The 23577-nt window shown below is 47.7% G+C and overlaps 1 protein-coding gene and 1 long non-coding RNA gene across 17 annotated transcripts in view; one reads left to right on the forward strand and one right to left on the reverse strand.

Moving 5' to 3' along the window:
• The window catches only part of CLASP1 (cytoplasmic linker associated protein 1), a 153681-nt gene extending 132170 nt beyond the window's left edge, over positions 1-21511 (reverse strand). For 11 of the 16 annotated variants that reach the window (XM_085228444.1, XM_085228452.1, XM_085228451.1 and 8 more), the window contains exons 1-2: positions 21358-21511; positions 11432-11906 (exon numbers count right to left, since the gene is read on the reverse strand). In XM_085228444.1, the coding sequence (XP_085084570.1) occupies positions 11432-11626 (195 nt within the window). In that variant the 5' untranslated portion in view covers positions 11627-11906; positions 21358-21511. The remainder of the gene's footprint in view (positions 1-11431; positions 11907-21357) is intronic. The other 5 variants (XM_085228457.1, XM_085228455.1, XM_085228456.1 and 2 more) reach the window with 1 other exon arrangement.
• LOC146544007 (uncharacterized) lies at positions 21489-22704 on the forward strand. Its single transcript, XR_014884482.1, has 2 exons — positions 21489-21640; positions 22044-22704. It is a non-coding gene; the product is annotated as an uncharacterized LOC146544007 (long non-coding RNA).
• The last annotated feature ends 873 nt before the right edge of the window (positions 22705-23577 follow it).

The following is a 23577-nucleotide window of genomic DNA, read 5'->3' on the forward strand; positions in this document are numbered from 1 at the left end:
CATAAAAGATGATTTCTGATAAGCCCACATTTAATTGGCCATAAAATAAAAAATAAAAAAACAACACTTAAGAAAAGCAATGTGTTTTTACTTCAAAACCATCAGGAGTATAATAAGGAAATACAGACTTGCAAGCTTCAAAAGAGAGTGGGAAAATCTTAATTTTCCATCACACACACTGACTTCTGTAACAAAGAAGCAAAAAGGATTTGATAACCCCAATTACTTATTATTAAAGGTTAGCCTAGAAGGAAGCATCTCTTAGAAGAAAAAAAAAGCCATAAGAAACAAAATTCAGACAAATTATCCTTATTAACAGATATTACTTCACGACAGAGATGTTATTTCAAGCATTTCATGTGTTAGCTGTGTTATTTACCCAAAGTGATGCCTCAACTCCAAGCAGGCAGCACAGGGGCTGTGCCAAGCAGCTGCTGGGGTCACTTTCAGTTTTGCCTGACTTCAGAGGTAGTAGGAGCTGGTTGTCAATGAAGCAGCAGCCTTCCCATTGTCCCAGCCTTACCACACCTTTCCTGAATACAGAAGACAGCTCTAGAGAATTTTCAGTTGCTGCTCAGACAAGTCTGGCTGCAGAGCTGTTTTCTGGCATACACTCTATCATCACACAGCTGCTCTCACATCCTAAGTGCCTGCCTAATCCCCAGAAAGCAGCCCCCAGCAATGCCTCCTTTTCCCCTTAGCTTACGGATGCCACTCACCTACAGCTGCTGATAGCTTTTCAGTAAGTCAGAAGATAAACGGGCTGGAGTAAATTTCCCTGCCCTCCCCAAAGTATTTGCTGGCCCACTTCTCATCTCAGTGAGCACCATCCCAAAGTACTGCCCTCAGCTCTCTTTGCCTGCGTGCTTACTTCCCTCCTCAATTAAAAAAGGCACACAACCACCTGTCATTCTCCTGCTCTGTTCTCCCAGAGGATATATGCCATGAGGAAGGCAGGTATCCATCCTCATCTTTTGCCACAACTCCACCATTTCTCAGACCAGCAGCTCCCCTCTTCCCAATATGCACAATCTCCTAGCTCATTCACCCTCCTCACATTCCCCACAGGACTTTCCCTGAGACTTCAGAGCTGCCAACACCACTCAGCCTGTGTGACAGCCAGTTCTGAGACACGGCCTCACACACCACTCCCCACATTGTCTCAGTAGGTGTCACTTCCTTCAAAGCACAGCCAGGGTTCAACATTGTATTGAGGTGCAGCAGCACCAAATGAGGATGACAATAGCAGGACCACCTCAGTCCCTTATCCAGTAATTATGCTGATGTAGGAGCAACAGCCCTGAGACAACCATAAAACACATTCCTGAAAAATCCTTGGGATAGATTTGGACTCAGGTTTTAAAAAGGAAATACAAAGGCACATTGCAGCAATTAATCCTAACTCTCTAACTTAAACTCCCTTCCCTTCATCTCGTTTCCCTCCTTTACAGTCACTCAAATGCCTGGGGAACCCATGAGATCTGCATGCCCAAGATGACCAGTAGGCATGGCAAGCAGCCTTTTTTTCAGACAGAAGTCATTAAGACACCTTTCCTCTGACCTCATAACAGAGCCACCACCTACAAAAGCACTTCCAAGTGATCTTCCAGCTGCACCACACTCCTCTGCTACAACTCCCATGCACTAATTCCTCCTGAAATGAAAGGTGCCTGAAAGAGCTGTTAAATACCATCAGCCAGCAGTACTTCAGCTGCAGCACACTGAAGGGTAAACATCCGGGATAAGACCGCTCTGCTTCCCACTATTCACCTCTTTCTCAAAGAAGCAGGCCTGCTGAATATGAAGCATCTTTCCAGCAACACTGCGTGGCTTTGACTTGGTTGATTATCAGTTCTTTCACTGATGATCTAAGGTGGCTGGTAGAGCTCTCAATATTAAACTGTGCTATAATAAAAGCTAATAAGCGTATGTATAATAAACTAAGGAGAATGGTGTTTTATAACGTGCATCAAGGAAAAAATTTGGTAGTTACAAGAGTGAAATACAGCCTCAGTGTTAGTGCCCAACATCAGTACCCACTGCCAGGAACAGGAGCAGAACGCATTCACAGCCAAACCTTTGCAGGCCATGAACTACTCCAATTCTGTCTTAAGAAATTTCTTAAGTGCTGGAGATTGAAGGCTCTTGATAGGAGGAGTTCTGTACCATATCATTCTGTTGTCTGAAGTCCAGCCCAGCCTAAAAAGGCACGCTTCCCCAGAAACACTAATTCTTTCACCAAGGACCTCTAGGAGAAGGATGAGAAGTGACACATCCAACTGATGCACTCTGCACCCAGGCACATTGAGCTGCCTGCTCAGAGGTATTACAGCTGCCAAAAGAACACATTTCTTAAATCCTCTGAATTTCTGCCTACCACAGCGAACAAAGCAATACCAAGAAATTTCCAAGTCACAGAAATTGTTGTAGAAATTGCTCTTTATAAGAATCATTTTTCTAAGTTTTCCTCAAAAAGAACAGAAGTTAATGCTTAACAATTCACACACATTTACATCAAAAAGGCAATGGAGAACACATACTTGTCCATCCCAACTCACAACACTGGAAGAAGAACAAAGGTGATGGGTAGCTCAGCACGTAGCTGATGTGGGTGAAGGCACAAGGAGACGCTACAGCCCAGCCCTGCAGGCACCACCTAACACCAGCTCTGCCCCAGCTCTGGTGTGCTGAGCCCATCAGTCACACATGCTTCAGCTAGCCCCCCAAAAAGCCAGCTCGCCTGCTGAGCTCTGCCTATCTCCCAGCCTCAATTCCTCCAGCCTTCCTTCTTAGCCTTGCCCCTTTTCTCCCATGGCTCCACACTCCCTCAGCTCCTCCAGCTCCAAGTCACCCAATTCTTCCAACATTCCAGACCTACATTTCTCTTCCCATTCTCCTTTCAGCCAGCTCGTCCTCAGAGACTACGTTAGTCTCCACTTTCGCAATCGCTAAAAAGCAACAGAAACAACAAACTCAAGAGTTAGCACGAGAGGAACAAACAGGGACTTCAGCTGCTGGCACTGTGCCAACGAGGACCACCACCAGTGTCAGGACAAGAAGCCACCACCCCACGTGAGACAAGCTGGGAAAGAGGCTTTCAAACTCAAGGCTGGGGATAACAGGCCTTGTGCTAAACAAACTAATCTTCTATGTGGGAAACAGTGATCCTGCCACATTTACAATGCTACTTCTGCAGAGGGAAAAAGTTCTTATTCTGGTATCTTATCTAGGGTGAGCCTTCATGTCACACCTTCATCCTACCCCAGTATTTCCACACGTTGATGTTTTCATCTCTGAGATGTCTGCTCTTGCTTCCCCATTCACCTGCACTGCATTTCCTACCACCCCCACCTTTAAGCAGAGGTTTTCAAAGAAGCACTGCTGCACTTTTCCTCACACGTGCCCTCCTGCTTGGGAAAAGCTCCTCTCCCATTTTCATTAAGCTTCCAAGAGACAGATGAAATCACCTGGAGACAACAGGACCTGCACAACATGAAAGCAGCAGTTCTCTCTTCAAGGTCCATGAGAAAGCTCAGGTTCTGATGGGGGCTGGAGCTTGCGGAGGCTTTCAAAAGCACTGATATCTTATTCACAGCTCACAGCATTATACAGGCATTCTCTTTCTAAAGACTCTTAGGGACAGATGAGGCAGAAGAGCTGGATGGTACGCTACCTGAAAGGCCACCAATGCACATCTGGAAGAGAATCTCTCTCCAGACAGAAAAAAAGAAAAACAAACACTGCAATCTGTAAGAGCAGGTACCTTCTAAAACCTGTGTATACTTACAACTTTCCACACAACATCCAGAGAAGAGAAATTCCTTTTGGTGGCCAAGCAGCTCAGGCAGGCACACCAAGCAGCACACCAGTGGCACCCTCCATTCCTCAGGGCACAGCACTGCTACCTTCCCTTGCATTTCTCAGCTAAATGAGCCACACAGATATCTTCTCCAGAGCCTTCTCCAATAAGCCAGAAGTATATATATAATAAGCAATAAACAGCAGCCACCCAAGGACTGTTCTGTCCACAGCACTCTAATTAGACAGACATAGGAATGTGTCCAGATATGCTGTGTACCAGAGAACAGGGGTATGAGCAGTAAGGTGCAGTGGGACCAACTGCATCAACTGTGAGCAAACAGGATTCTCTCCAAAACTTCAGTGTGCTTTATTCCAATGTGAAAGCCACAGAGTCATCTGTATTTATAACAGAAATACAGGAATTGCATTCTTGAAAGTTAGGTTACACATAAACCTGTTGATAGGTAAACATCAGGAAAAGCCTCTAAAATTTAGCTATAAATCACACCAAACAAGTGCCATCTCTAAATGTAAGCACTGAATAAGCAAAGACCTAACTGTTAAAAGCAGGTATTTGCTACGTGTCACTGCACAGACCATAACTTACTCTATTTGCAGTAGGGCTTCCAATCAGAGCTGTCACCTGCTATTAGTCAAAGAAGGAGCCATGAGAATACAAGGCAAGAATCACTACCTTCCAGTGGAACACAATTGTAACAAAGAACTGCTATAATTAGCAGTAAGAGCTGATTTCTAACATACAATTTACAGTAACTACAGAGTCATCTTAAAGGTGCAACAACAAAACACACTGAGTAGAAGCAACTGGAGGTTTTCCGTTTGCTGTTACCCAATTCTCAGCCACATACAAACACACCCCAAGCAAAGTGTACCACCAAGGTTAACCCTGCACTGCTTCCACTTCCCAGAGGAGATGCTGCCAGCCCACAGCCTGTATGCCATGCCCACCCTGCACTACAACAAGGGCACAGCAGGACAGGGCTCTACCACCTCTTTTCACATTGTCTCACCAAGTTCTCTCAAAGAAACTATTTTCAGAGATGAAAAAGCCTTACTTTTACTTAGGCAAGAAAATTCTCACACTTAAAATTCAGGACTTGATCCTACAGACTCTTTCCTCCAGCTAAACTGCCAGCCACGCTATTATCAAGAAATGATCTTGCTTTCTTCCATGCTCTGATAACTGGGACTCTGCTCTGCGTCGTGAATACTCAAATGCTGCTTTGTTTTAAGGTTTCATATTTGGCAACAAACGCAGTACCAAATGAGGAACAACAGAGCAGTCTCGTTAAAAATGAGATCTGATCTAGGAAGTAAGTAATGAACAATTTGTAGGTGGCAGCATTCACCCTGGAGAAAACCAGAGCCTACTTGTCTGCACTGTGATCCACTCCTCCCCTCCTGTGCTTCGGGGTCTGGTCCCAGAGCACACAGCACACGGGATACAAACAGAGGCAAATTATCCTGCAGTCCTACAAGCCGGTCCCCGTGCCCTGCAGGAAATCTTACCTTTCAGGCTCAAAGGAAGCTGCTGCCAAAGGAAGGCTGAGCCAAAATCACTTATCTGAAAGGGAAAGCATCCCTGCTACACACCACGGAGTCCAGTGGGCTGATGCTTCAAGAACCAACGTAGCTGCACTTACAGCCATGGACACTAAGCTTTTTTTTTTTTTATTAAGTGGCAGGATGAAATAAATGTATCCATTTCCGTTACTACACATCAATGCTTTTTCGGTTAAACTATTAAGGAAGAGACATCAATGTAATTGTAGCATGCACTTATCATTCATACGCTTTACACTCTCCCCATAACTTGGAAATTCTTTAATAAATTTCAACAAACATCAGGACAATCACAGCATCAGATAACAAACTTGCATAGAGAAAAATAAAAGGAAATGAGGCTTAATGACGACAACTCTGCTTGTAAAGAACTAAAATCAGACAAAGGCAGATAGATCCCACTTCCAGTGGGATTACCAGTAGGCAATTCTTCATACTGAAGTTCAAAGCAGGAGACAAGAATGGCTTTCAAGAAGAGTTTGAGGAATATCTCACAAAGAAGACAGACTGCAGGTAGGTCCTTTCAGCTGAGAAATGAAGAGGCAGGTAAAACTGGTGTTGGTGAGGACACCCTTGATAAATATTTCTTTCAGCATCAAAAGGACAGAAGAATTCCACTGAGCCATTTTAAAGGCCCTGCTCACATCACCCAGCTTGCCAAAAATCAGGATGCCACTAAATCCCACCCTGGCAACCAACCTCGAGTTCAGGTTACAGCCCCCAGGCACCAGTCCCAGCAGCAGGGAAAGCAAGGGATCATAGTGCCTATGGAACACCAGGGGAGCCTGATCACGTACACACCTAAGAGACCTCTCCTCCATCAAGGCATTTCCATAGGGGCGCTCAGGCACAGCATGAACGGTCTCCGTAAATCTCTGTGGGAATTCTAAGGACCAAAGCCAGCACACGTTTTGAAATATTCATGCTTTTTCCAAAGTGCTAGCAGTTTCACGTACTGTTCTACCAGAGACAAAGGACTGCAGTGGACTTTCCCTGTAGCCATGGATAATCCTGCTATTCTGTGATGTATTCTATGAACTTACACTACTTATAAACTACTCCAAATCATTACAGGAACAATCCTAAAACCAAATACATGTCTTACTCTCACCCATTCCTCTTTAAGAGTTTTCCAGTCCCTAATCTCACATCCAGCCTAAATTTACTCTGGCCCGTCCATACCCATCTGTTCTTGTGCTAACCTTGCCCTTTAGCTCCAACAGTTTGCCCCCACCCCACGTCCGCCCCTCTGATGTGTATTTATAGACAGCCATCACACTCCCTCTCAGCCTTCACTCCACAAGCCAAGCAAGCCGAGCCCTCAGCCTCCTCAGGCCAGCCATGCTCTCCAGCCCCCCGAGCACTGCACTGGCCCTTCCCTGCACCTGTTCCAGCCCAGATTCCTTCCCCGAGCACACAGCCAGCACCGCACAGCACATTCCACAACAGGGCCCAATAAGGCCCAGCACAATAGCATTAGTGCACCCTTATCACCAAGGGACTAAATCCCCAATAATCTGCCTTTTCCACACAGGCATCAGCTGTGACCCTCAGGCTGCAGCCAGCTAATACACCCCCCGGCTTCCCAGGGGACAGCAAATCATGCTAGATCTTTGAAAAAGCCCCAGTGACAAGCACTACAACATTGCAGCTGACACACTACACCAGCATTAAAGGAATAGCTTTGTCCTCTCAATTTAGTAACCGTGATGCTGGCGAGACCCGGGGGGCTGGCTCTGTCTGCCCTCACAACCCAGCACCCCAAAGCTAAGGGCAGGTCATCACACAGCCTGCACGGCAGCTGCTGCAGTGCACATCCCAGCGCTAACACCCAAAGTGAAAAGGGACTGCAGCAGAAACCAGAAGAGGGGGCTCAGATCCACAAGCCAGATGGATTTACAAGTGAGGACACTTGATGACCACCCAGTGTGAGCCCCAGAGAGAAGCGACACGAATTGACACAGACCTTAGGACTGACCCTGCCCAAATCTGCGCCATTACAAGAACAAAATCCTCTCCTACTTATTTCAACAGGGGCTCTTCACACTCCCTAGGGATTTCTGTGGGTTCTCACTATTTATATTCCATTTCATAACATCTTGGTGAGTAACTGAAAGATCCTCTTGTCTGCTCCGCTTGGGATTACAGGCTTAGTTGGTGTTGCTTTACAGGAGCACAAACACACTACGTAAACCAGTCAGAAAAATATTACCATCCACTGTCCAGTTCCTGCCACTCCAGTTGCCAGAGGACAATCCAGAGCCACTGCTACTTGGGAAGAGGGGAAGATGAATCCATAGGAAAGTTCTCAGTGCTGATTTGCTACAGCTGCCACATAGAGCAGTGAGGGTTAGAAAGGCAGCCACAATATTGCACACACACAGAGGAAAAACAGCCCTTCAGCTGGCCTGAGAGCTGCAGGGAAATAACTTCAATGCCTACAGGAAAATGGATATCCTGGAGCCAAGCCTCTGCTCTTTCCTAGGTTTCAGGCAGGAAAACCCACCTATTAGCAGCTTGCCAACACCAGTCTTAAAATCAGGGCCATATTCTGCAAATACAGTTGAAGCTCAATGATTTTTTAGCCCTTGCTAAGATAGCTTTTCTCCCCACACAAGAGTTGGAGTCAGAGTTCATTTCTGCAATATGTATACATTCAGGTACAGATTTCAAAACCACTCTTGGTGGCCCATTTTCTCATGCCTGTTGGACATCAGAATAATTCTAGTTCATCTTCCTTTCTATTAGGAGTTACCTCTCCATAGTGAAGAGGTTTTCGGGGAGAAACCATTAAATAAATGGAGCTCTCACTGATGTTCACGTACCCCTCAGCATCCCCAAACTTACCAGCTAACAGCTGTTTGGAAACCCTTTAACTCTTTTCTTCTTCCCCAGATGCCAAAGACTCCTTTCTCTCTGCATTAAGTATTCAACAAAGCCCACCTACCAACTACCATCATAACTATGCTTTATAACTGCTTCCTTCAATCAGGACTTCTTCACTGAATTTCTTCTAAAATAAACATGGCATAGAGAACAACCATTCATCAGCTTAAGTAACTCTAATGGATGCCACTTTAAACTAAGCCTGCACCATCTGTTCTACCCCTCAATTAGAGAAGCCAAAAACATTATTCAATACAGAGTTTAGGAAAGCCAGCTAATTTATGTAAGTTTTCCTTCTCCTCAGCTCAGTGAAGCATGCTTTTGTAACGTCTGATATGCAGACACAGATGAGAAAGGAAGGCTGCCTTCTCTAACACGATTATGAGTTCTGTCAGGGGAAATAAAATTTCCCTGCAATACTTCACCACGTGTTTCATTTTGCTATCTCTGTAAGTAACGAAAGCCATCAGGAGGCAGAGGAATCAAATCAGGAATCCCACACACAGCAACACCAGGGCACAGCTCACATCCTGACAGACTTGGTCTATGCACCAGGTTCACCTGGGAGACCTCTGAGAGAAAACATTTCAGCCACCGGGCTCCGGTAACAGAGTCAGCTCCTCATGTCTCTTACAGGTCAACCTGCTGGGTACAGAGCATCACTCAGACCAAGCTGATCTGGAGCAAAGGTAAGAGGATCCTCCCCCTAGCAACTGCACCGAGTACAGCCGCACCAAATGATTACTTGATTAGAATAAAAAGCAACAAATCTCACAAAGTTCTATTTTCACTTCAAACTACCCTCCCCTACTATTTTTCAATGAGAAAATGCCAAGAGAAGGTCAATGCCAAACACCCTGAGCCCACTTCCAGAAGCATGAACACCACTTTAAGATCCTAGATGCATTCCTCTGCATCCCACCACAAAACATCACTGGTTCATCAGTTTGGACGCAGAGGAAGTCACACTGGCCACAAATGTTTGCATCAGGAGATCCTGTACCTACCTGACAAGAATATACAAGAGTATACGCTGCTGCAAGCAGCTCAAATTAAGGTGGTCTATCAATGACTTTGCTGATTTCACCATTCTCCCCTTGCTATAGGATTGGGAAGATAATACACTGAAACCCCTAGTATCACCACAAGTCTCACAGCATGTGCCTCAGTGCAGGCTTTAGTTATTCTCAAGTGAAAGAGAAGATGGTATTGTCTCCTGTCTCAGTGCTTCACAAAATACTGTCAGGTTAAATAAAAACAGCCTACGAAAACACCAAAGTCTCAAGCTGTCAGTGATGGTCATGACTTACACAGCTCAAACCAATGACAAAGAAACTCGAGCCCTCCCTGTAAGCGCACAGCAGCAGCAGCCGAAGCTCCCTTTAGCACAAACTGAGCTGACTTGTGCCAAAGATGTCACATTTCACAGCAGTCTGGAGGAAAGTTAGCAGGAATATAAATACAGGCACTAAAACAAAAAAGAGATTGGCATATTGAGATGAAACATCGGCTGGATATTAAAAGAAGTATCACTTAACTCCAGGTAGGCTGCTTGTCCCACTTAAAAGCTTCACATACTCGATTACATCCATTTACTGAGAAAACAGCCTCCAGAAACTTGAGATAAGTCCATGTTATGCTTACTAGAACTTAAATGAAACCAAATGCCACCTATAGAACATGAGTGGGATCACTCCAGTACAGAAGTACCACTGGTTTGTTCCTGGATAATGAACACCGCAGTGGACATGGTGGGCTGTAGTTCAACGGTCAAAAGAAAAAAAAACAACCTAAGTGTGATGCCAAAAGTCCAAAGTACTGCACAGTTCTGCAGTTCACATCAGTCCATAAAGTTTAAGCGAATGGCACATTACACAATTTCAAGTTTACTCTGCTTGCGTTGGCAAGAATAGTTTCCACCAAGAAACGTGGAAAGAAAGGCAGGTAGCAAGAAAAAGGGGAATGAAAGCTCTCAGGAAATTGCACAAACACAACTTGTTAATGACAGTAAATTTCTTCATGTGCTCAGCCAGAATGGATCCATCGGCTTTGGGTTTTTGGGTTCCTGTATGCCAAATAGCTTTCACCACAGTAGTTTGCTGACAAACAAGAAAAGCACAAATGCAGCCCTGCAGGACACACTGGCCAAGATGCATCATCCACACAACTACCTTTCAATCAAAATTTCTTTTAATAAGTTTAAATGAATCTGAGGATGTTCTGCTCCAAAGCACTCGCAACCCACACAGTCAGTCTCTCCTTCACTTCTATGTGCAAGAACTCCAGTATAATTCTGTTAATGAGCTTCACCATCAGGTCTGTAGGAGGTTTTACTCCCAGTTTTTTCTGGACTTACCAGAATACCAAAACCTCTTCCCTCTAACAACAGCCTAAATATCCCAGCAACCTTGTCAGCATGCCTTGGGAAATGACCAGGACACGACTCTTCCAAAGCACAGCTGCAAATCCCTCCTCAGTGAGGAAACTGCAGACAAGGGATCAGAAGCAGCATGACAGGGATAACGAGGCAGCTGAGTTCCAAATCCCACTGTTCATCCACTACTGTGGATGCAAGGTTGTTCAATTCAAGAGAACACACACTCATTACCTTTCCTGAGTTAACTGCAGTAGATCCAGTAGTACTTAAATTAACTCCAAATAGTAGGAAAAAACATCTAGCAAGAATTAAGGACAGTATGAAAAAGCAAAGGCTGCATATATAAATATAAATATAAATATAAATATAAATATAAATATAAATATAAATATAAATATAAATATAAATATAAATATAAATATAAATATAAATATAAATATAAATGCTTTTTGCCATTTTTATTTGGCAAGAAATCATCCACACTGATGGGATGATCAAAGCATCCCACAGACAAACAAGGAATACAAAGAAATCAGGATATCACAAACACCCAAAATAAACCTAGTTTGCTGAAGTGTAACTGCCATGAATCGTAATATCATATCAGCAATCAGCTCCCAAGAAATGGAACCAGGATGGTTGACTCAGCATAATGATTAGCTTACGGAACAGCATATGAAGTACAGAACAGCATATTAAGAAGTACACAAGTTCCACTTGGATCAAGCATCACTTGGAATTCAATTACAACCAAACTCTTCATTGTAATTTGACAAGTCTTACCTTATAATTGCTGGAATTCACCCAAGAGGTGGCCAGTCCATCAACCATTTTATCCAGCATCGTCTGATCATGTTCCAAATCAGCTGACTTCTGTTTATCTGAGAAGTAATCTATCAATTCCTGACCAACCTGAAGTCTCTTCCCAACATCCTTCTGCAGCACCTGCGCTAAGCAGTACTCCATACTGGGCTCCATAGTGTCTCAGAAATACAGCACTAACAAGAAAGCTAGAGGGCAGACAGTCCAAAAAATCCCTCTATGAATGTACGCAGGAGGTCACTTCTTTGTTCAGTGAAGGTTACTGAGGGCCTGGGTTTCAAAGATGCAATTCTGAGAATGGCAACAATGCACCATGTGTGTGTGAACAGCAGCTGGCAGGATATTAAAAGTCCAATTTAAATAACTAGTGATAGATGAAGCAATGAGCAGTGCTGTACTGTTGGGTCTGCAATAATTCTCAATTCAGCAGTCCATTCTGAAAGAAAAAGAACAGTATTATAGGTTAAATTAAGAACAGAGGAAAAAAAAAGAAAAAAGATTGAAAGCATGTCACAAAATAGGTTATTCACATACAGCTGCAAGGCTGCGATAAGCTGGATATGAGCATTGTTCTATTTTAAGGAATCAGACAAGGTAGGTCAAGACAAAAACCTCTGGTTATTCTTCACCACAGCAGTTAGGCAGCAGATCACCAGCAGCAGCTTTAGTGACCGACAGAAAATCTGGGCCTTAAGTGAGGATTAATAATCAATATTCTTCCAAATACCACCATCACCACTCATCCACAAAAGAAGAAACAAAACCCTTATGCAGGCCATCAGGAAACCACATCTCTTTTAAGGAGTGAAAGCAGGAAGGCATCTGGATCCTGTTTGGACCAATGGCCACCAGCAGTCAGTGCCACCAGCTGCCTGCAGGATTCAGCCCTAATGCTGGGCTCCAGGAACCTAAAGCAAGCAGTTTTCAAATACTCGTGCTCAAGCTGCTTCCAGGCTGAATCCTGACACATCCCAAAGCACAGACCTAGAAAAAAGCACAGCCTGCTGCAATAGCATAACCAGGGCTCAGCCAGCAGGGCCTGTGGCTTTCTGAGAACCACAGTCATGGAGAAGAAAGGCCAGGACAAATTCTGCTGCCGCTCACAGGCACAGCATCTTTTGTGAAAAGAAAGTAGTTGCACATCTGAATTTGGCTACGCTCCCCAACATTTGAAGCTCTCTTCTCCATGGACTGCATTATAAGCTTTTTTCTTTAGGGCTTTTCCCAACCTGCAGCCAAACCATCCCATCCAGACACAGACCTCCCAGCTGTCTTCCACCAGCCCAGGGCTCCCATTGCAGCCATGCTGCTTTTCAAGCACTTCCTCTTCCAAGTTAGCACTTTTAGTCAGAAGATGATAAAAACCCCGTATACCTTTTTGTTTCCAGCCTAATAATAGCCAGAGCTCGACATCTGCTCTGCTTTCTGCACCACAACAAGGAAAGCAGGCCAAGCTCAGTATGAGGCAAGGGGCTGTGAAGCGGACACCTGGTTCAACACACAACTGGAGGGAACCAGGAGGCACACGTTCACTGATTGGAAGCACTGGGGCTGCAATTCCAAATACCTTCCATTTGAGCAAACAAGGCCTTCGCTAAAGCTAATAAAAAGCAAAGCAGATGAGATGAGCTCACAAAATCCCTTGTCTGGAAGTAAAGGCACACTTGCACAGCACGCTGTACCAGTTCATTATCTCACCTCCATCCTCCCTGGCCGCACTTGCACACTGCTGCATCCCACAGATGCCACTCACAGCTCCAGAGGCAACAACGAAGTTTGGGATCTAGAGCCTGCAGCTCTACTGTGGCTGCCCACACCAGCTGCACCACTATTCACCAGGCAAGAAGAGCCCCCAGAGCACGGATCCCCCCTGCCCAGCCCTGCAGTTCAAATCCCCACTGGCTGACAGCGATCCAAACTGGTTCTGTACAGCCAGGGACACACCTGAGCCAACTGCCTGGCAAGCCCTGCCATCAACCACAAGGGTTGCTTCATGCCCTTAGACTGAAATCCCTTCTCACCAGCAAAACCTGACCCTCTGGAGCAGCAAGGAAGCATCAGCTGCATCTGCGCATCAGCTGCATCTGCACAGCACCTGGGGCTTTGTCAGTGCCATGGGAAACAACCAGAACACAACTTCTGCTTTCCTCTGATCAGCACACCTACCTGAGCTGTCCAGAGAGCATATCAAAGTCTGTTTTATAAAACCTATTAAGTAGGAAACATAATCATGTCTTCTATTAGTAGCTTCTCTGTCAGACCATAAGTAAGACCTCAACTTCCAGTTCTGAAATTGTCAGCAACAGCTCAATCAGCACTCAAAGTCAGTCAAAGCAGCCCTCATTTTTTCCTTTCTAAATGAGACTCTGGTTCCAAACCAGCAGAAAGCCATACCTCTCCTTACTACTGGAGCTGCAGTTTCTCCATTGCGTCAGCTCAGCACCAACTGAAATACTCTGATCTCTCCCATCCTTACAGAATGCAACATATTTCTGGCAGCCAACTGCAACAAGAAGTGATAGTCTAAAACCGATCTTGACCAAAAAAAATAAAAAAATAGAAAAAACACTCCTCAAAATGGCACAGGTGAAAAACTGGCCACTTCAATCACAAAAGCACAGAAATCTTCCACTGAGTCTCCTCATCTGTGCCTCCGAATACTGGCCCATCCCTGCCCTTCAGCACGGGCTGGCCCTGCTGCTCCTTGCTGAAGGCACTCCTTACACGAGAGGGTCCATCACACCCTGCACTGCCTATCTGAAACATCCCAAGCTAGCTGTGGGACCCGCTTCTGGATTCCATGAGCTGCCCACTTTCAACAGGAGACCTCTGTTAAAATTAGGTCGGCGTGGCGAGGAAAGCCCCCTAACTGCTCTTAACATGGAAATGTGGAACCTGCTTAAACCTGAAAATTAATTCAGATTCCAAGAGGGTGTGAATGACTGTGACTTACCACAGAATAGCCATTTCTGATTAACTTCACACCAACAAGTCCCAACACATCCAACAAGCCATTAGGTGCCCACAGGGCCGTGAGAAAGAAACAGCCAAACTTTCAAGCCTTTCTTCTATGTGGTTTTCATTTAAGAGTAGGTAAGTCTGTGCCTACAAGCAGAGAGCAATCTCTTACGTGAACTAATTTAAGCAAATTTCATTAAGAGCTCCTAACTTTAAGACGCTTCAAGGAAAACAGGGGACCAAGATTACAGTGCACTGCAGAAGAACAGATGCATGCTATGGACTCAAGGGCTTATACACTACAGAAGACCCACTGCACACAATGGCACCACTTCATCACATGCAGGAGAAAAGAGCCACAAACACCTTTGAACCTGAGCAGTAAGCCAAAAAGAAAGGCTGGTGGCTGCCTAGCATCTACAAGCCAACAAGTGTTTAATTTGCACCTTAAAAAAAAAAAAAAAAAAAAGCCTTTCTATACATGAAGAAGCTTGCTAACTACCCCCTTTCCTCACAAGATGAAGAGGAAAAAGTACCTCATGAGAAAACCAAGACCCAAACTCAAAAATAGGAGCTTCCCAAGCAGCAAAGAACATGGCTGCTGCATCTCAACACACCTGAAATTGATCTGGCAGAAGCTCCACACATAATAAACTCTGGAAAACACAAACCCACAATCTCAGCCCCAGGAGGCCACTTGTTTTCCTACAGAATCTTATCACCACTGGTTGTGGGTAGCCGTTGTTACAGGATACAACCATTTCAGACCAGGATTTGAAGTATCACCTCTTCCCCTGAAGCAGGGTCACACAGGCTGGAAAACCAACAAGTCAGTGGCACAGATCACGTGCTTGGAGCTCCTCCATGTTTCAGAAGAGCTGTGAATGCAGGCTCTGGAGCACTGGTGCTGTCCCAGTCCTCCAGCTATGCTTGTAGCTTGTAACAAGACTGATGATGCCAAGATGAAGGTTAAATAATGCAAGATAGGGAGGAGGGACATCCCAACTACCCCAGCTCTGCCACTGCAAAAATACAGCTCCTTCTTTCACTATTAAGCCATGAAAACTATGTGCTTAGCCAAAGTCCCTGCCAGCAACACCTACATTTTCCATCAAGAGCTACCCAGCAGAAAGTCATTAGAGAGGCTTAAGTGTAATGCCAGCTTGGAGCTCAGAACGGTGAGTTAAAGGAGAAAGCTGACAGCCTGAACAGTAGTACCAAAGCTAAGTTACTTCAGGCTATCACCATAACTTCACCAAAGCTGCTACAACTCACAGCAAAGCAATTGGAATAAGTCAATTCAAAGAGTAACAAGGAAATACTCGTTACCCAAGATGCACCCACTGTCATGCCACCACATAAGCCAACAAAGTCTTTTCAGTACAGAGCAGAATCCCACTCACTCCAGCCTAACCGCCCTGCTCTTACCACCACGTTGAGTTGGCACCTTCAAACACTGACACCAGTGCAGGTCACAAGCTCCCAATGAGCCCCTAACACAGCTACCCAGGGGCTCACAGCCAGCAATGCTCCTCTTGTCCTCACAGGTCTTTCCAGCCCTTCCTGAAGGTTCCCCTGCCTGCTTCCAGCTGTAAGCTGGTCTTCTCAGTAACTCCCAAACCAGACAGCCCTTTTTTGGAGTAATGTTTTGTACATGGTGGGGTGTAGCAGAGCAGCTCTATGAGTAATATAGCAACACAGGAGTGCCAACCAAGCTCCTACACAGGTCTCGGGACATAACTGCATGCAAGATTCAGCTTAAATTTAGTTCAAGGTACATGAGACAGTCTGCCTTGAACCTTGACTTTCCACAACAAAGAACAACTCCTCCCAGTCTCCACCCCAGTCAAATGCAGTAACTTCGGGTAGCTTTTATCAGCTTCAGCTGAGCACTGCAGGAGGGCTGTGCCTTGTCTCAACAGCCAGAGCCCTGGGCATGCTGTGAGCAGAGGCACCTGGAAACCATGCCCTGCAAAGCCCAGACAGGGCCCATCAGCATGGCAGCTCAAAACCCAGGCTCTGCAGGAAGGGAGGTCTTCTTCAGTCCTCCAACTCCTCTCTTTCTCCTTATGGCCTTCTCCATGTCCCGCCCAGGGGGCTTTGATATCAGCCCTTGACAAAGCAGGACACTCATCAAGCACCCAACTGGACCTGCTCCTCCCTAGATATGCAAAAAGCAGCAGTTTGCAGGAGACACCCACCCAGCACTCAGTATGGAGGGGCTCTCCCTTCTCTTCACCTGGCTCCATATGTAGGAGATAATGTTTATTTGGTGCCCAGGGCTATTTCACAATCACTGACTGCTTTAAATCAGTAATTAGTGCTGCCTTGTACTTAAACCTCCCTCTAATCCAGCGATCCTTAGAGTTCCAGCTTAACAACTTCTGCTCCTCTAAGCAGGAGCTGGTCACCAATGGAAGCAGCTTCTCTCACCTTGGTGTAGTGCCTGCCAGGTCCCCTGGACCCAAACAGCACCAGCTGCACTAAGGCAGCTCCTCTGCAGCCCTGCTGCTGGGCTCACCTGCAGAACCACCTCTGGCTGAAGGCTGCTGGGACCCTGCTATGCACCAGCTGTTCTTCAGGCCTTCTTGGAGTCTATGAAGGGGCTTTGTCTTTGAAGAAAAGACAGTAACCAACCCACACCAGCACACAAATTCGCTGCCACAAGGAAAACCGAGGCAGATTTCCAGAATGAAGACGTCTGAAAGATTTCCAGGGCTTAAGTTAAGACCCTGCAGCCCCCCTGCAATCCTTCCAGGACAGATGCTAGCTGTGAAAGTTGCATTACCCTTCCCTGGGTAAGATAAGCTTTTAGACAGCAGGCCCTCTTGTATGCCTCCATAAACGTCTGCACTGCTGCCTCAGCAATGGGACAGCTCACAAAGGTGCTGATTTCAGCAAGGCCTCATCAATCTCCAAAAACATCTCTGCAGCAAGCCCAGACTACCTGCAGGCTCACAACTCCAGTGTGCTCCCAGTGCCTGGCACTACGGAAAACCACTGCACTGAGCAGGAGCCACTCCTCCAGAGCACGGCAGGAAAACACACGAGTTCCAACAGCCTTTGTTTTCCTAATACAGATTTCCCCTAATTTCCCCTCTTCAAAATTAGCACTAACTCTGGATGACATCCAGCCATACAGTTACAGTGCTTTAAAATGGAGGTGTCTGGCACCCTTCCTACCACAATCAAGCGCAGGGCAGTTTCCCAACACCAGGCTCTAAACCTCTCTCCATTCTCCAGCAGCGATGGGATCCGCTGGAGAAACCTGGGAAGAGAACACTTCCACCTGAAGCCTTGCTGGACTGTGAAGCTTAGCAGCTGTGCAGGGTTTGGAAATAAAACATCACTAAAAATGAGTGGTAACCCATTCATTCCCTGCTCACCGGCAGGGGCAGGGGCTTCCAGCACACACCTGAGTTCTGCAGTCCTTATCTGCACTGCAATAAATGAAGTCTCATAGGCTCAGACCACTAATTTACATGATCCTGGAGATGAAAAGCATTTCTTAATGTAAATGAGAGAAAAGGTGGGAGAATACCAAGAGCCTATTTTGCAGGCAGGAACGGGGCAGAAACGCACTGCCTTTCCCAGAGTCACTGGGAACAAAGTCTGCAGCAGCAGTAGGAGCCGAGGACCAGACAGCACCGTGGGGAAAAAAAAACCCACAGTACCACATGCTGGGTACAAGATCCGGATAATCTAGTTCTAAGAGATCAGTGAGGTTGTGGTAGAAATGCCATATTCCACAAATCCTCCATGAGCCTGTTATCCCCAGCAATACATAACTGGTTAGAGGCACAGAACACAGAGGCAGGCTTTTGTGTGCCAGCCCAAACCAGAATCACCCTGGCAGCAAGTAACAGAGAGGGAAGTGCCAGTGCTCAAGTGCCTGCTTGTGAAAACCGTCATTCCAAGGCACTTCACCTCTGAACACACACTTCAAACTGAACGAGACTTCACTCCAGCAGGCCTAGAGACAGCCTTCAACACTGTGGAATGGGACACCAGCAGATCCCAAGTTAGTCGCTTTGAAAAGTTTATTTTTGTCCTGGGCTCCAGAGGCAGCTCAGTGACTGCTGCTATAAGAAGCCACCTGCAGAGGAACAGGCGCACCTGTGAACCCTCCCTGCTGCTTAGCATCACCCTGAAATACAGGTCAGAACCAGACTCCAGCTGGACCAGATCCCTGCTTCAGCAAATCACCCTTGGTTCAATGCAGATTTCTGAAAGCTCCTGGAATGGAAAGCACCTGCAGGTAGAGCTGAGAAAAAATCCCAGCCCAGACATGAAACACAAATGCTGCTGTTTAAACTATCAGTCTGCTGGCAGGGCAGGCAGGTCAAACACTGTAAGATCTGCTGACTTCCAATAGGCTACTGATGATGATGCTTTTCTAACATGTCTATGACAGAGCCAGGTATTTAAAAGCACAAAATGCCAGGGAACTTGTTCTTAGATATCCAGCTGTGCAAAAACTCTTAATTAGCTCACATCAGTGGTTCAAACAGCTTTAAAGACTGGTAACAGGTTGGCCTGACAGACAATACCCAAAACACTGAAAGAGCTGTAAAGAAACATGCTCTAAACTTCTGCACAGGCTGATGAGAATGAAGAGCAACACGAGGGGTAAAGTTGAGGCTGTTCTGCATGAGGCTGCCACAATCAGTAACCATTCATCAAGGCAGAACTGAACCCCTTGCCTCACATGCAGACTGTTTGTTTACAATTTAGTAGAGTTTGAAGAAATCAATAAACAGATTGGTTTCATTTATTAACTCAGCTGCACAAGCTTTTGATACTTGTCAGCATTTTTAACACACCGACAGGAGCTGCTGGAAGGTGCCCTGGCCCCATCAGGATCCAGAAGGGAGCTTCAATTCAGCACAGCTGAGGCTGTGGATGCCTCATCCCTGCAGGCATTCAAGGCCAGACTGGATGTGGTTCCAGGCAGGCTGGTCTAGTGGGTGGTGACCCTGCACATAGCAGGGGGGTTGAAACTAGATGATCCTGTGGTCCTTTTCTACCCAGACCATTCTATGAATCTATGAAGACTGGCAAGCCCCAGCCATGATGATGAGAGGCTCGGAGTGACACATGTGCCTGATCCAAGTAACCTGAGGCCAGACAGGTACCCAAATGGCAGCTCTCTTCAAAGCCACATCGCTCTGCCATCTGCCCGTACAATGGAGTGGGGAGGTGTGTGAGTGCCCTTACTGCATCCATCAGAATATTTTTATGCCCAGCCTGTTTCACACTTTCTATTGCAGTACAACATGACAAACTAACACAAAATGTTGTGAAGGACAAGATTTACCCCACTTTGTAACTCACCACAGCACCTGGACCTGCTGTCACCACCCACCCTCTGACAACCTGCAGCCCCACAGGTAACTAAGGAACATGTGGAAAAAGGAATACAACGTTTCCATTTTGTTCTTTAAATATCTGACAAGCCTAACACTACAGCTATAGCTCAGATTTAAGGTTCTAACAGGACTTGAGAGATGAAGTGTTCGGAGGACCAGCTCACATGTTCACATGCATTCTCTGCAAGTATCCCTCTAGGGAATGTTAAACGAATAGAGAAACCCCTCCTGGCCCACTATTGTTTCACTTTCAGCACCGTATGCTGTCAGCCAAGTGAGGCGAGGACTGAGTGTTCTTCTTGGAACACAGACATTTTTGAACCTGTCTAATCAATCGCAAGCATTTCACAGGAATGCTGCACACATCACTATAGAAAAGAGATCCCATTTGTGCTGGCAGTCATTTAAAGAATAAAAAGCACGACTATGAAATAGAGGCTCACGGTGACACAGTCATTACCCGGTCCCTCTAGTAACTTCCAGGCTTTCGTCCCACTAACTGGTGGGATTCCACAGTGAAAAGAGGCAGGAGCTGGATTTGGCCAAGCCCAGCACTGCAGCACATCCCAAAGGCTCATCCCATATAGCCAGCAACACTGCTGCGATAACAAATACCCTGAACGTTGCAGTGCCGTGGTTCCATCCTGCTCGTGGTTCACTCCTTGACTCTGTCAAAAACTCCACCTTCTGAAGTTCCCAAACCCATCCATCCCAGACCTCTCCAGCAAACCCTCATTAAACCCAGGTCAGAACCCTGCACAAACAGCTGTGCTTCTGATGCCTTTGGGAATGACTGTTTGAACGGTGGACTCGTACTACGGAGCATCAAGCAACGACATTCGGCTTCCTCTCCCACCGGCGCCCACCGGACGCCGCCAACAGAGGCAAACGACGGAGACAACTCATCAAAAGACGCAGAAAAACGTTACGAACTATTAGGCTCCGATAACAAAATGGACTCCATCTCATCTGCACGAGACGCTGGCACACCACCGGGGCGGAGACCGCGCCTCTGCCCTACCGGCACCAGCTCGGCACGCGCTTCTCTTACGGGCTCTCGCCTTCGCCGGAGGGCTCCGAGCGACGCGCGCAGCCCGCCGTGCCGGGGCGCCGCCGGGGAGCGCCGCACACAGCGCGAGGCCTTCAGCTCCCGCCCGGCGCCCGCGGAGCGACGCGCCTTCCCTTCCCTAGCGCTGCCGGGGGCGCGCGGACAGCGCCTCGCGCAGGCGGCGCGGGGCCGCGCGCAACGACAAACAGCCGCGGGTGACCCTGCCCAGAGCCCGCATCTCCGACCGCCCGCGCGGGATGCGCCTAACGACGGCGGGGCTCTTTGTGCCGATCCCCGGCCCCGAGCCCACGTCCCGAAGGCGTTCGGTTCAATAAAGCGCCTGCACACAAAAGGGACGGAAGAAGCGCCGATCGCCGCCCCCCCGCTCCCCGGCCCTCCGCGCCCCCCGGCGCTACCCTCGCGCGAAGCCCCCCCCGGGCCCCTGAGGGAGCCCGGCCCCGGCAACCGCCGCCCCGCTCCCCTCGCGACCGCACTCCTCTCACGGCCGTTACCTGGCGGTACGGCGGGGCGGGGGCCGGGCGGGCTCAGTGCCGGCGGCGGCGCCCGCTGCGCTGCATGGCTGCGCCCGCCCCGCTGCCACGGGAAGAATGGGAGCCGGCGCGCATGCGCCAGCTTCACCTCACGGCGCAGGCGCGGTGCCGCCCCGCGCCTCTAGAAGGCTCCCGGACGGGCGGCGCGCATGCGCAAGGGGGGCGCGCATCCATCCCTCGCACGCCTCTACCACGGAGCGCGAGGCGGCGGCTGGAGGGAACGCGCCTCACGCCGGTCTCTATGGTAAGGCGGGGCGGCGGTGAGATCAGTGCGCGACGTGCGCATGCGCGAGGCTGGCGTTCTAGCGACGGCCGCGGAGGGCCGGAGTCAAAACGACCCCGCTGCGGCGCCGCATCCACTTCCGGAGCGGCAGGCCCCGTTTCGGCGGGAGGGGGCTCGCCCCGCCCCCGCAGCCGTTACACGGGGCCCTGCCCCGCCGCCCTGCCCGGTCGCCGCGGCGACGGCGCCTGCGCAGCGCGCAATCTGCGGGGCTCCCCTGGGCGCGGTCCCGCCCTGCGCCCTCAGAGCGCGGCGCCGGGGCCGGCCGTGGCCGCGAGCTCCGCGCAGTCTGAGCGACTCGCTGCCGTGCCGGGGACAGCGGCGAGCGGTTCTCCGTCTGTGAGGAAAAACGGTTTCTTCTCCTCAGCTCCCGTGGCTCACACGCCCGTCCGCGCAGCCCGCTGACCGCAGGGCCGGCTCTCGGTACGTGGCTGAGGCGCAGGTAGCGCTGGCTCGGCTCCGTCAGACCACGTTTCCCACAGATCGGTGCCGTGTCTCTGCCGGCCCCGCGGCTCCCAGCGGCCCTGAGCCGTGCGTATGTGAGAGCCTATCCACGGCCGCTGCAGGGCTCCCACCGTGCCCGAGTTCCACCTGCCCTCCCTTCAGGCTGGCAGAATGTCAGCTTCCACGTTGTCATCAATTGGATTTGTTCTAGTATTATCTATGGAAGACCCACGTGTCCATTGCTGACAGCAAATCAGAACAAAAACCCATCATGAGAGCACATTCCTCCAAAAGGAAAGAGATTGAATTTTCCTGACAGAATCAGATCTAAACCAGTATCTCAAAAAAATGTCTCCAAAGTTATTGTTAGATAAGGCCATGCTTTTCCTGTCAGTCCTTGAGCATTCATCCAGGGGTGCAAAAAGGACTGTAAGTGAAGGAAACAGCAATGTTTCATCCAGAGGAGCTATGAACAGTACATGCGAGTGCTTGACAAGGGCTTCAGCTAGTGGTTTACCAGCAGGCAGTATTACCTTTGTAACAAATGTACCTAAATAAAGGTACTTGCTTTTACTATGCTCTCATTTCTGAAAGATCTGCATTTATTTATGCATCTCACACCTGGATCTCCTGCACAGACAGGACTAGCGCTGCACAAAGGTAGCAATATCCACCTCCTGAGATTATGCTGTTCCCAACAAAGCAGCACAGATTTTTCTCAACCACCTGCAAAATGCACCACTTCCTGCTTGCTGAGAAGAGTTCTGTTTTGTCCTAAGGAGATATGTGCAAACTACATATATATAGATAGATAGATAGATACACACACAATCCATTTGGAAGGTGAAACATAAGCTTAGAGATTTCTGCATTTAGGGCCCGGAATGCTGGAAGTAGGGGCAAAGTCAAAAAGGGTTTTTTTTTTTATATATAGATATATAATATATATGGATATATAATAAAGTGGCTTGTATTTAAAATCAGTGCTCTTTCAAACAAACAAAACACATCAGTGAAACAGAACGAGTGGGAAGCAGAAGGAAGAGCTGGGAGGGAGAGGGGCTCTTATTTAATAGAATCACAGAATGGTTGATTTGGAAGGGACCTTAAAGCCTACCCAGTTCCAATCTTCTGTCATGGGCTGGTTGCCACCCATCAGATCAGGCTGCCCAGAGTCCATTCAGCATGGCCTTGAGCATCTCCAGGGATGGGGCATCCACAGTAGAAACAACTCACTGTACCTGAACAACCTGCTCCTCCCTTTTCCTTTAGGGCTCTTTTGCACAATGTCTGCACAGGAATCTGAGGGCTGAGCACTCCAAGGTGAAACGTTCATTTACAAGTAACATGAGGATACTTTGCTGCCCATGAGAGCACAGGACTGGAGCCAAAGCCTGGCTGGCCCTGGGTTGTCTTCCTAGAGTTGAGCATACACTCATGCAGACTTGGAAAGCCAC

The sequence above is a fragment of the Meleagris gallopavo genome, chromosome 7 (genome assembly GCF_905368555.1).
Source record: "Meleagris gallopavo chromosome 7, MGAL_WU_HG_1.1, whole genome shotgun sequence".
In the NCBI taxonomy this organism is placed as follows: domain Eukaryota; kingdom Metazoa; phylum Chordata; class Aves; order Galliformes; family Phasianidae; genus Meleagris; species Meleagris gallopavo.